The sequence below is a fragment of the Odontesthes bonariensis genome, chromosome 13 (assembly GCF_027942865.1).
Source record: "Odontesthes bonariensis isolate fOdoBon6 chromosome 13, fOdoBon6.hap1, whole genome shotgun sequence".
Classification (NCBI taxonomy): domain Eukaryota; kingdom Metazoa; phylum Chordata; class Actinopteri; order Atheriniformes; family Atherinopsidae; genus Odontesthes; species Odontesthes bonariensis.
The window spans coordinates 22,308,507-22,321,753 of record NC_134518.1 but is presented as its reverse complement, the minus strand read 5'-3'; the positions used below and the strand labels follow the sequence as shown (position 1 = coordinate 22,321,753).

The 13,247-nt window shown below is 43.2% G+C and overlaps 2 protein-coding genes across 4 annotated transcripts in view; one reads left to right on the top strand and one right to left on the bottom strand.

The window, feature by feature from the left end:
- macrod1 (mono-ADP ribosylhydrolase 1) overlaps nt 1-13,247 on the top strand; it is a 125,885-nt gene that overhangs the window by 20,934 nt on the left and 91,704 nt on the right. The gene's annotated exons all lie outside the window — the stretch shown is intronic.
- The window catches only part of flrt1b (fibronectin leucine rich transmembrane protein 1b), a 36,564-nt gene continuing 26,302 nt past the window's right edge, over nt 2,986-13,247 (bottom strand). For both annotated transcript variants that reach the window (XM_075481570.1, XM_075481569.1), the window contains exons 2-3: nt 8,505-9,591; nt 2,986-5,977 (exon numbers count right to left, since the gene is read on the bottom strand). In XM_075481570.1, the coding sequence (XP_075337685.1) occupies nt 3,769-5,958 (2,190 nt within the window). In that variant the 5' untranslated portion in view covers nt 5,959-5,977; nt 8,505-9,591 and the 3' untranslated portion in view covers nt 2,986-3,768. The remainder of the gene's footprint in view (nt 5,978-8,504; nt 9,592-13,247) is intronic.

Genomic DNA, 13,247 nt, shown 5'->3' with positions numbered 1-13,247 from the left:
CATCTTTAACATATTTATTTCTCTGATGTGCTTGTAGATGTAAGCTTCCCCTTTGATCCCATTGGATACAGTGCGGGAATGAATTTGAAAAGGCATATCATTAGGCATATGCGCTTGTCTGAGTACACATCTTTTCGTTTGGTGTGATGAAAGTTAGAACAATTAAAATGGAGGGCTTGATGCTGGATAATGGACTTCGACAGGGGAAGGCTTTCGTAATGACTGGAGAGAACCCGGGACTTTGTTGTTAATAGCACAGCGGCGAAGACGCAGCGGCGTCACATTTACGGTACAGTGCTTGTTGGCACAGACGGATAAATAATCACACATCTTTTGGTTTGTCTTTTGAGGTCAGCTGTCTTTCGTTTTGTCAAACGACACACTGCAACAAACTCTCTCAGTCGGCGTTACAGTATATTTCTTCACAAACGCCTATCGCACGCACTCACTCAGAGATGGACACTTATGCACTCCCGCGTTCGTTATATTGATCCATGCTTACACAAGCATTAGCACTCACTGAGAAAGAGACGCATGTTTTCAAACGCAGCAGCACAGACACATCTGCATAACAACCACACACACACACACGCACACACACTTATGTGAAACATAAAACACAGAAACTGCACAAACTTCTCACCAAATAAACACATGCGTCTGCTTTGGGATGGCTGATTCCTCCAAATTGAATCATATAGAAGCTGATGTATTCATTGAGTGTGTGTGATTTAATAAGGTCTGCTCCGTCTCGTCATGAATCATATTAATCATCTGAGCCTCGCACTGATTCTCGTTTTCTTAAGCCACCCCTGCGTATTATTTGAGATCTTCTGCTTTTGTCGCCGCTTTGATGGACCCCAACGCACAAAGAAAAACACACAACACTGCTTTTTCCTTTTACAAGTCTTTATTCATCTGTGTAGAAAAAAAGACGACAGACCAATAAATGGAACAGCATTATGCACCCATTTTCATGTTTATACATAAGAGTGTTTTCATTATCACATCTGAGGATGAGACTTTTAAAGGAAAAGGATTTCTACACAGAATGAACGGTAGCTTCACTGCTCTTAAAAAACTGGAAAACAACTCCAAAATAAATACAGACATAAAGAAACTAAAAAGCTCCTCCATTATGACTGGCACACAGTAACACAGGCTGGAAAAGTGGAAGAGAGCTCCTGAAAGAAAGAAAGAAAGAAAGAAAGAAAGAAAGAAAGAAAGAATGGGTTTCAACACTTAAAGGCTCTATCTAAATGTCCGCTCTACATCCTCACTCTTTATTGTTTCCTCTCTGCCTTCTCCTCTTCCTCTTTTAAACTCTGGCTGTTTAATGATATTCCGCTGAAGTTCCTCCTCCATTAATGGTTTATTAGTTGGGTCGATTAGAGGAAGTCAGAGAGAAGGTGCCGCCTTCCTGTGGCCGTGTTTGTGTTGAAATGCACAGTGTTGCGGTCGGGCTGCTATCCCTGTAAACAGGACTGCGTGTATGCTGTGCTAAGGCCTTAAAACTGGACGACCTGAGTACACAAATATGCGTCACTGCCAAGACTTTAACAGATTAAGTTAGATAATTTAACCATTATCAAGTAAGTTTTACTTTCTACTTTAAATTCACTTTAAAACAAGATAAAGTGACTTGTTTTGTTGAGATGATGACAATAGAACGATAGGAATTTGTGAGGCTGCAACTCCATTGTCGATTTCATTTAATTGATTCGTTATTTGGTCCCTAAAAATAGTGGGAAATTATCACAGAAAACCAAAGCCAACAGCAGTGTCTTTGAACTGCCTCTTTTCTCAACTGACAGTGGAAAAATGGGGAAAATTTTCATTTTACTACATAATGAAACTAAAAATGGCAAGAAAAACTCACGAGTAAACGAAACGAAGACATGTTTGGCATCGTTTCTTAAAAGAAAAACTTGAGCGATGGAACACCAAACCCTTTACACCGTGGAACCAACTGTACCTGTGGCTGTATTATCTCAGATTTCTTTCGGTTTGGATAAAATATTGGAACATTGCCATGAAATATACAGTTTGTCTTGTGTGTAATTGACTGAGACATCCAGAAATACACTTTCCTGTTTTTAAATTGATGTATAATCAGTTATCCAATCACTATATCAACACATGAATATCACAATCACGTTTACTATGATGGATCATTTTATTTTCATATCTGTCTTTACTTTATTTTCCCCAAGTACTAATAATAAACAGAAACAAATAGCTTTTTTAAGAAACTTGAACACACATATTGTTATGGATGAGACTCAGGAAAGAGTAAGTACACCAACTTCCTCCCAAAAATGAACAGCTGCTCAAACTTATTTTTGAAGATTTAGCCAGCCTGTAGAAGATAAATGGGCTACTATTACAAGATGTATGAGTTTCTTTCCCTTCATTTGCAAAGATAATTTAATAATGAGACCAGACCACAATGAAAATGGGGTTCATGCAGTTCCTCTGCTCAACTCTGAGATTAAGTTTTTAATAGCTGTTCTGAAGCTATCGTCATTTGTCCTGTGGTCCTGGCAATCATTTTACCTTTTGATTGTCTAGCCTTGGCTTTCTTTCTTTCTTGTACTATTTAACAAATCTTTTGACTTACAAAAATCACAGGCAACTCAAAACAATCGTTGAAGGAAGCATGCAGTCTGTTATCACTTAGACATTTGTTGAGTGCCGTGGGTACATTTTGGGCAAAACTTCATCTGTTTATAGATGATGATGTCACATTATTCCACTTGTCAGCCCTCTTATCCCCTGTCATCCTTTCCTTTTGTCCTTTTTTGTCTCCTGCTGCTGTATTGGTCACACACCCTTTTTTAAACTTGGCTCCCATTTCTTTCTTCTCTGTACTCCCTCTCCGCCTTCAGCAAACACACCTCTCTCAGCGACTACATCCCCTAAACAGCACCCCTCTCAGTCTACCCTTGTCTTCTTTTATGTTCTCTTCCTCCATCCATCCACCCATCCATCCGTCACCCCCTCTGCACTTTCTCTCTTTCTCCCACTCATTAGTCTTCCCATGCTGTGGTTTGTGTATCCCATCTCTGTCAGAAGTGTTATCACTGCTGTCAGCTCCCTTGGCGAGAACAAAGTCGTCCTCTGCTCACAGCACCACAAAAGACACGAGAGAAATAAAAGGAAAAGTGCCTCGGCCAAAAAAACAGAAAAGGAGGTGAAGAGAAGGAAATATTAAAAAGGAGGGGGCTAGGAACACATCTTTTCATGTCAGCCATGATGCATTGTCATCCGTGGGTTATAACAGCCATTGATTTCTCCTTCTGTTACTCCTTTTATCTATACAGCACAGAGCTTACAGTTGGTAGGAAGATACGAGCGCTATCTCTATACACATCAAGTGCCTTTTCCTCATATTATAAATATATCTCCTGCTAAATCAGCTAAGCCTAGTATATCAACCTCAAATAAGTTACTGTGTATTATCATGAGCAGAGAAGAATAGTAGGTTTGAAAGACACTGAGATATCCAAAAGAGAAAACGTAACCATTTATAACTATAAGTAGCACTGAAAGAAGGTCCTACTGTATTATGTAGTATACAGTAGTAGAAATAGGACTGTTCTCACTCAGTAGCATTGTCCAATCATCATAGCTCAAATCAGTCTTCTCTACAAAGCAAACCAATCAGAATTGAACCAGCAGAGGCACAGAGGGTACTTTGGAAACCAAGGACAGCGTGACCACTAGCCAGCGGAGCTCTCGTGGCTCAGGGAGTGTGTCCCTCTATCATCACGTGTAAGCATAATCTATGTCAGGGATGCCACCCTCTCTGTAACCACGGTTGGTACCATAAGTGACATGATGGTGGCTGGTTTGGCTGAGGATGGTGCCATTCAGGCTGCCAGCTCCATGGCTGCTCCGGTAGGTCCCGTTAGCTTGGGAGGAAGAGGAGGAAGAGGGGAAAATGGTGTGGATGTAGGTGACATCCTCCAGTTTAGGCTGCAGGGGCTGATGGGCCATAGCTGTCATCTGAAACCCTGCAGGAGGGGCCCTAATCTCTAAGATGGAAGTGTCTTTCTTGGTGCCTGACTCTACATAGTCATCGTAATGTTTTCCACCCCGGCCCCTGTTGTATGAGCCTGTGTCCCCTGACATGTAACCTGCTCTCTGTCCATACCAGCAAAAGATTCCAAAGATTAACAGCAGGCTTACCAATGCTGTGGCACCCCCTATAATCCCAGCCAGTGGCAAGGCTGTGAGCTCCGAGTCCTGTCCCTCTTTCTCTGAACCCTCCCCTCCGGAGCTGACCAAAGCCTCTCCAGTCTCTATCTGAGCGCAGGCCGGAGCCGAGTCTTTATTGTCCATGTCCATGCTGCCAATACGGGATGAACCCATACTAGAGCCCCCAAAAGTAGTCTCCTGTCGCAGTGGCAGCAGGCAGATGAGGTAATGGGAACGTGGGGTGAGCTGGGTAAGGAGATACTGCCTTCTCTCTCCAGGAACCAAAGTCTCTGTTATTGAACCAAGCGCTACACTGCTACCCAACCTCAGCCACGAAAGGCGGAAGGAGGGTGCTGCCTGCGGGCACAGCCAACTCACCAGTACACTGTCCGAGGAGAGAGGCTTTACAGTCAGCTCTAAGGCCTCTCCAGATACCTGTCCACCTTCTCCAGGAGGCAGAGGCATAACGAGCTCAGGCCGCTTGGCTCGCAGAGTGAACAGGGAGCCTTGTGTGGGGACCAACAGAGAGGTAGTGGTGGTGCTACCAGGGGCCAAAGCTTGGCCCCCTCCAACACCGTCTTCACCTACTCCATCTTTCTCTGCTGGGTTCACCCCTGCCCCAGTACTGGGACCAGCAGGAGGGCCTTCACACTGATCCATCAGCGATGTTAGGTCTTTGAGTGTCTGGCCCCTCACCGGCTCCGGCCCCTGACAGGTGAGACCTCTGACTGTCACTGCTGAACCCCGTCCGTGCAGCCAGGCGTGGAGCCAGCGAAGGTTGCAGCCACAGTACCAGGGGTTTCCTCGGAGCAGCAGCAGCTCCAGGCTTTCTGTGTCTCTCAGAAGTCCTCGAGGAATGCTGGTCAGATTGTTCCCTGAAAGGTCGAGCCTCTGAAGGTGCCGCATCCCGTCCAGAGCCCCCCTCGGTATGTGGGTCATTCCGTTGTCTTGTAAATGAAGTCGAATAAGGTGAGTTGAAGGCAGGTTGACTGGTGGAGACTGCAGAGCATTCCTGACCAACGACAGCTCCGTCAGGTTGGATAAACGTGAAAAGGTGTCATCTGCGATGCGTGTGTTAGCCAACAAGTTGCCATCCAGGACCAAGCGTCGCAGGGAGGAGAGCCCACGGAAGGCATGAGTGGGGATGGTGCTGATTCTGTTGTCGTCCAGTCGTAGTTCTTCTAATGATGCTGGGAGGCCTGCAGGGATGCTCGACAGGTGATTCCGAGACAGAAATAGCAGTCGAAGCCGTGGAGTCCCAGAGAAAGCTCGCTCCTGGATGCTAACTGTGGATATAGAGTTATCATCCAGGTGCAAACGTTCTAGTAAAGGTAACTTTGCCAGAGCTGATCGCGGTAACGTTCGTATATTATTATCCTGCAAATGTAGCTCCTTTAAAGAAAGTGGGAGGTGTATAGGGAATTCATCCAACTGGTTGGCATACAGGTAAATCACTCGTATGGAAGTGCTGCGCTCCAGTGATGGGGGCAACCCAGCGTTACTCAGTCGGTTGCTCTGCAAGTAGAGGATGGCAGCTGTTAACGGTAGTGGAGGAATTATACTCAGGCCACGGTCGTTGCAGTAGACAAAGCCCTCATCACAGCGGCACACTAAGGGACAAACAATGCCCTCATCTCCCTCGCCCGTCTCCATGGCAATTGCTGCTGCCGCCAGTTCCAACACCTCAGCCAATAAGGTGAGGACCAGGAGGAGCAGAAAGAGCCAATCACGGAGCTCAGCAAGACTTTCGGCTGCCATCTTGGTGCACAGCTCCTGACTGAAAGAGAGAAAATGGGAAATCAGATTAATTTACAAGCAAATGATATCACTCATTAATTATATAATCAAAGGAGTGTAACAAAGTAAAGAGTTGCACAGTTGATTCTTTAAAATTGCTCATCTTGAGTCCTGTATTTTCTACTTGCAGAAAAAGTTAAAAGTTTAGATGATGTGGGGATAGTCAGATGCATTTAGGAGAACCTCCCCAGTATATGGGTCAGAGCGACCAGGCAGAAGACAAACTGACATTTAGAGGCAGAGAGTGCAATGAGGGGTGGAGTGACCGGGCGATTACAGGAATCAGAATAGGCAAAGGGACAACAGAAATGGATAAAATTGGACAGTGACAGTTGAAGTGGGTGAAAATAAGTGTGGAGTTTTTTTTTTCTTTATTTTTTACAAGGAGATTAATTGAATCATGGTGACTGACATGAAACTAAAACGGAGGAGAGATCAGGGAGAAGGAGATCAGATTAATTGCAGACAGTGCATTTGATGGCTTTAAAAACAACAAGAAGTCCGAAGAAGTGACAGCTCTAGATCTGACCCTGGAGTAAACTGATAACGAGCACGCAACAGAAAAGCAGAATTTCACAGGTTTCTGATTGTTAACTGGGATAAACGGCGTGTCTCTGAGAGGTCACGACCAAAACACACAGAGACAATATCACACAAATTAATACGCATACTGAGTACCAAGCACTCACAGACTGAACAGTCAATAAAAGCTGACATGTATAATGCATGTTTTCTCTCAGTGGTTATTGTTCGTGAAATTTCTATAAATTATTCAGGAAAGTGGTTCTGAAATCCCCAGAAATGTTTTAGTGAGATGTTTTACAGAGAGGCATTTTTCTGCAACATTTATGTGTTCCTTGGTCAATATTTTATTACTTGTCTACTCGCAAATCCCTGACGCCAACATTGATAACACGAATTTACAATTAGGATGAAATAATGTCTGTACAGTCGCATTTATAATGATCTATATGTGGAATTTTGATGATATGCAGGCGGGAAAGTTGTTGAAATTACATCGTGCTAAACTCCCTTCTTTTGGGTAGCCCGAGGCTGGAAAATGTGCCCTGATGTGAAATGACTGAGGTGATTTGACAGCACATTTGATAAACAAATCGTCTAAAGGCTTTTTTTTCTTTTCCTACTCGCTCTGCACGTGTGTGTTTGTATGTGAACTCGGTGCTACATGCAAAATTGCCCCTTGGCTGCAGTCAAAATCCATGCAAAGCAAACAAGAGATGGCAACAATAGAAGAGATGAAGGGAGGGAGGGAGGGAGGCGAGGAGACAGATGGAGAGTTGGACAGTGAGGCAGAGGAAGAGAGAGGAAATGAGTTCCTGGCAGCGAAGACTGAAGTCGGTATCAGCTGAGTTTGCTGCAAAAAGAAGAATGATTCTAAACACTGACTGGGTGTTGGGTTTTTTTTTCTGTTGGGTGTAAAAATAGCTGCATTTGGATACCTTTACATGCTTGTGTTGTGCATCTCTGTGTGTGTATATATGACAGAAATCTGTATCAACAACAACCACCTCCTGTCTCAGTCAGACACAGGCAGTATTTGATATGTCAGGTTAAAAAAGAGTTTGTGTCATACAGTTTGGCATGGACCATGAGTTGAGTCATTTCTCTTGATACTATTTTTAGATTGAATCTGACTATTTCCTAGCACTCCCCGCTTTTGAGAGACAGAAAAAGTAAGCGAGCGGAACACATACACACAAGAGGCAGTGTAAAGGTAGCAGCCGAGACCAGATTGGGATGCTCTATGAATATCAACTAGCATATGTTTCAGTGCCACACTATCCCCGCTTCCCTCTCATAAATATCCTCTTGGCACAGGCGTGTATGTGTGTCTTTGCCCACATGCCAAGGTTTCCAATCGACACATCCCTTTAATGATCCTTAGATTTTCTGCCTTCCTCTCTCCCAGGTTCGATCTCTTGCTATCTCCAGCTGTCTCCTGTTTCTGCATCTTTATCTTTTACGCCATCTACCTCTCCCATCCGCCCACTTCCCCTGCATGATCTTTCATTATATCCACTTTCAGGTTTGTTTACAGAAGTGTCTGAGGAGTCATCCTCTCCTCCCCTGTTTCTATCTCTTTCTAATCCTCTTTTATCGTTTCCTCTCCTGTCCTCTGTTGATTCCTACACACTGAGATTGGATCAATCAGATGTGGTCCTTTCCCCTCCTCTCCTCTTCTCGTTCCTTTCCATTTAGATGCAGCAGACCACCCCCCCATCTCCTCACTCTACACCCCTTCTCTGTTCTCACTCCTTCTTGGCCTCAGCTTTGTCACCTCCTTTTCCCTTTATGGCCTCCAAACATTTTAATCATGTTCTTAACAGAAGTCTTTGTTGTAGCACAGAACCTGTGTGTGTGTGTCTGTTTTACTCATCATGCAGCTAATAGCTAGATGTAAGCGTGGTGTTCTTAACTGCGATGAGGTGTGTGTGCGTGTAAGAGGTCTGATCGACCCAGAGTGTGATTGCCGAGGGCTTTCTAACCTGCTCTGCGCCTTTCACGTCTGCCGCAGCTTTGTTTTTCCTGTATCAGGGATTTGTGGAGAGGAGTGTTAGAGTGTCTGTTCGTGTGACTGAGGATGTTGGATCTCTGTGTGTTTCGGTTTCACAGTCGTCTTTGAATCGTTCAGAAGTGTAGCCTCTTTGCTTCAGGCCGTTGAATCTTCCTCAGCTTGGGTGAATGATGATGGGGATGATGATAGCCTGTGCTCCAGGGCTCCACAAGTAGCAACACAAGCATGGCTCAAAGCCGCCTCGGCATTCACATTTGTGTGTGTGTGTCTGTTTGTCTGTTTGTGTGTCTGTGTGTATGTGTGTATGTCCTGCCAAGCTCTTGCTTTCACTCTGGGTAAGGGGCTTTTAGACCTGCCAACTTAAGTCATCTTCAGTGAGAGTCCAGAGGCCTAATTCTGAAACCATCCCTCCACACCCAAATGCTACAGTTGGGCAGATAGTCAGAGGATAGTTGAGAGCTCAAGGGTCCTTCTGAGAAGTCAAAAGCAATCCTAGATTCTCATGCAAGCAGTGGATCATGCAAAATATGCTTTTGTGCCGTGCTACACTTGCTTTGAGTTGGCAGGTTGTGGTTTTAATTGATGAGCAGTGAGCACAGACAAAAGATGATTTCCACAGTTCAGGAAAATCCAACAAAGTGTCCTTATGAAGATTCCGGCCTGCTGTTCAGGTTGCTGAATCGCAATTATTACGACATAAATGTCACACTTCAGTGATGATAATGAACATGTTCGTGGGCACCCTCAGGCAAGAGTCCAGACTTTATGAGCAGGATCCAGTGATGGAGCTCCTTTTTCCCTGCCTCTCAGTTTCAGCCTCACTCTCCTCTGTTAAATGTTTGATCACTTTTCTCTCAGTTCGCACAAATCATCTTCACAGGCAGCAAAGCCAGATGACGGTGTATAGTTTATGCAGTCTACATAGAGCAGCACTGGGATGTGGCTCAGTGTGAAATGTTCTCCCAAAGATTGATAGAGGTGGAGAGTCTTCTGGTCTCTTTCACTTCACTGACGTGTGCTTCAGCAGGACGGCTGGCTGAGAGCTGGTGAGCACCCACCTGAAAAGAGAGAGCCAACAAGAGCAGTGTTAGTTTATTTAGAGACTCACTGAGTAAGGGCGAAAAGGGAAATGTTGTGTAAAAAAGATTCTTGTACATTTATAATAGAAATTAAGACATGGTTCATAACAAGGCGGATTAAAATGTATAGGACTTTATAGGGCTGTGCTTCACACACATTGACCTTAGTTTTTTGTTTGCCCAAGTATGTAAATCTATGCCAAAGTCAATTTGATGACCTATCCATTGATCTCTTATCCAAATATAATTTACCCTGCTCAGAGTTGCTTGGGGCCGGAGCCTACCCAGCTGACACTGGGCGGGAGTTGGGGGTACACCCCGGAGAGGTCACCAGTCTTTCACACAGCTAATACAGTCAAACGGACAACTATGCCTGGTCACATTTCCAACCACAGCCAGTTTAGAACTGCATGCATCTGGGGGAACAACCGTATCAGGGATCAAATACAATATTTGCCATACACGTTTTTTTTTATATAACATTTTACTACTGTTACCCAGCAACCCCCGTCCGGTCATGACAAGGTCACAATTATGGCACAGCTGCGTCCCCTGTACTCCTGTAGTCCTTGTTCTGCTCTCAGTAGATCCCCTGCGAGCTGGAAGGCACCGGCAGTGGGTGAACTGGTACACGTGCAGCCGCCGAGCTCCCCAGTATTGCAGAGCAGAACAAGGACTAACGATGCCAGCTGCAGTCTGATATCTAACTCTCGTGGAAATACGACTATATTCAGTTGACCAATGTTAATTGAGTAATTATTTTATAGTTCGTGTTTATAAATGAAAAATACTTGTAGGTTGTGTGTACATTTCTATTGTAAAAGTCCACTTAATCTGAGGGGAGAGTGCTGTTTGTAACTCCTCATGTTTCACAAGTAAACATGCAAATGTTCAAACCACAATTGTAGCTAATGCACGATGACTAGGCACCGAGTCTGTTGGTCGGTCTCGACTCAGGTTTTAGTAGATTTGTTAGAATCTCTCGCTATGTGCTTAGAGTTCTGACTTCTACCTAACTTGTTATGTTTTGTGTACGGAAAAGTAAAATTCAGAAACAATACGAGTCTCCAAGTCTTTGTGTGTCTTAGTGTTCGAAAAAAAGCCTTTATTTTAGAAACTTTTTCTGCTTTTAAGTCAAAAACCTTGTTACAGTGTGTCGATGAGAGACACTTAAAATAATATTGTTATCTCTCAGTCATGGGGATTACCTTGGAGCCTTTCTGTTTCACAGCACAAACATTCACATGTTGGCCAGCAGTCTTTCTTGCTAAAACAAATAAAAACGCGCTGCACTTTAAATGGCTTCAGGTCTATTTTTGGTGTTTTGTTTTTCTCTATTGCTGCTTTATTTATGTGGTGCCAAGATGTAATGTTGAGTTTCACTGTTGGCACAATATGGAATACTAAAAAGACTAAATAATTATTCCCCTCAGAATGGTTATACCTTTTAAAATTAAGTACCTCATGAAAATACTTCTTGAAGGTCAACAACTCCATATGCACAACATTACTCTCCCAGTGGACCCAAACCTCCCATTAAGACAACTCCATGTTTTTTTTTTTTTTTTTTTGCTCACACGTAGCTTTTGAGCTTTCATTAACCACCACAAACTAAGTACCTGTTTCTTATGTACAGAATCAAACCCCCCAGTGAAATATAAGGGCTTTAGAAATATAAGGTTTTTCGTCAGAGTGTACAGAGACTGATTCATGAACGCTATTAGCCGCTCCACTGCTCACATTCGCCCATTTGCTTCATCCCAGAGTAAGTAGACTACAAAGCCAACTGGGAAATTGTCAGGCGGTTTGCTTAAACACAAATAGAGACAAATAAAGCTGTCCTCATTTTCATTTTTAAAGGACACATGCTGTAGCTGAGAAAAACTTGTTCGAACAGGCTTACGTCTGTGCTTCTGCTCGTGAAGGTCACTTAAAAAGGCATAAACTGTGCACCCAGCAGTCCAACATCAGGGCGATGGTGCGTCCGCGTTTTTGTTTCATGTTTGGCATTTTAACTGGATCCACGGATGGAGAGCTATCTGCACTTTACTGAGGTAGTTAGGTGGTTGGTGTGGTGAGATAAATTGTGCTTTTCATAAACATCTCCAGACTGATGCCCAGTTTGTGGCTAGTAAACTGATTTCTGTGTGCAGAGTGCCATTACAATACGTGATGAAAATGGCTCGATGTTGGACAGAATGTTAAACGGACAGTATCTGTGAAACGCATCGACTTTGTGATCGACATGTGAGGAGAAATTATATAACCGTCTATGAATGAGCATAATAAGAGCTTTATACTGCCTGTAGAGTTATATTTATTTTATTCTCTTGTCATTCAGTGACTGACATCTACACCCTTGCAGAAAAACAAAATGCAATAATTTGCAAATAACCTTGACCTCATATTTAATTAAACATAGCACAAATATGATATTATTTTGAGGGCCATTTTTTATTTAGTGCCAGCAACACATATCCTAAGTGTACTAAATATTGAAATAACAAAAACACAACCTCTTTGAGAAGGAAAGGTGAGGTGGGGTTCAAGGCTGTGTGGGTAGACAATTCAACAATTTAAGAGACGGGAAGAAAAACTTTGGGGTTTTGCATCCGTGTGAGCATATAGTTTTAAAGTTTAAAGAGTCATGTTTGTTGACTAAAAATGGCAAAGAATTAGGGAATTGAATTTTTCTACTTCTCATAATATTAAACCTTTCAGAATCCAGTGAAATGTCTGTTTACAGTGGATAAGGTGGAAAGCCATTGTAATATGGCCAAGATCTGCACTCCCTTAGGCAGCGCTGCATTAAGACAGGCATTATTCTGTAGTGGAAATAATAGGTGGCGCTCAGGCACACTTCTGAAAATGATTATCAGTGAACACAGTCCATTTCTCCATCCACAAATGTGAGTTTAAACTACTAGCAAAGAAGATAACATAAATACTTTAAACACCCAGAAACTAGTCTTAATTAGGAAGTAAACCTGTCCCACAGTCCAATGAATCAAAATGTTTAAATCTATTAGGAGAGTGAGCTTCTGTCTTGTTGTCACTGACCAGTTTAAAAAGACAGCATTTCTGATTGTAAGAGAGTGGATTTGAGCTTGTGGCACAGGCAACTTGCACATATGTAAAGGCACCATTAATACAGATTTAGAATACACAGATTTTGGAGCAACATATGCAGGGAAAGCCTTATTTCAGCAAGACATTGCCAAACAAGAATCTGCATGTATGACTACAACATGTCTCTGCAGCTAAAAATCCAGGTGCTGAACTGTCCTGCCTGTAGTCCGGATATGAAAACGTTTGTTTCAGTGTGAAATTAAAAAGTACTACACAGGCGGAGCTGTTTAAATCTTTTATGGAGCAAGAATGGTAAGCTTTTATTTTCAGAACTTCTGTGACACATTTTTTTTTTTTTTTTTTTTTTAAAGAAATGAATCGTCATATAATAATCAGGTGTCACCTTTTACAAACGGGAAGAGTTTGGATCGCAGCCCCTGCAATTGGTTGTCAGTGTCTGTTCCAGCCATTCTTACACTCTTCAGCAATCTTTCTCCACCACAGGCAAAATGTCTGCCTGCATTGGACTAGAAGGGACGACTGAACATCGGCAGCGCTTCTACAGC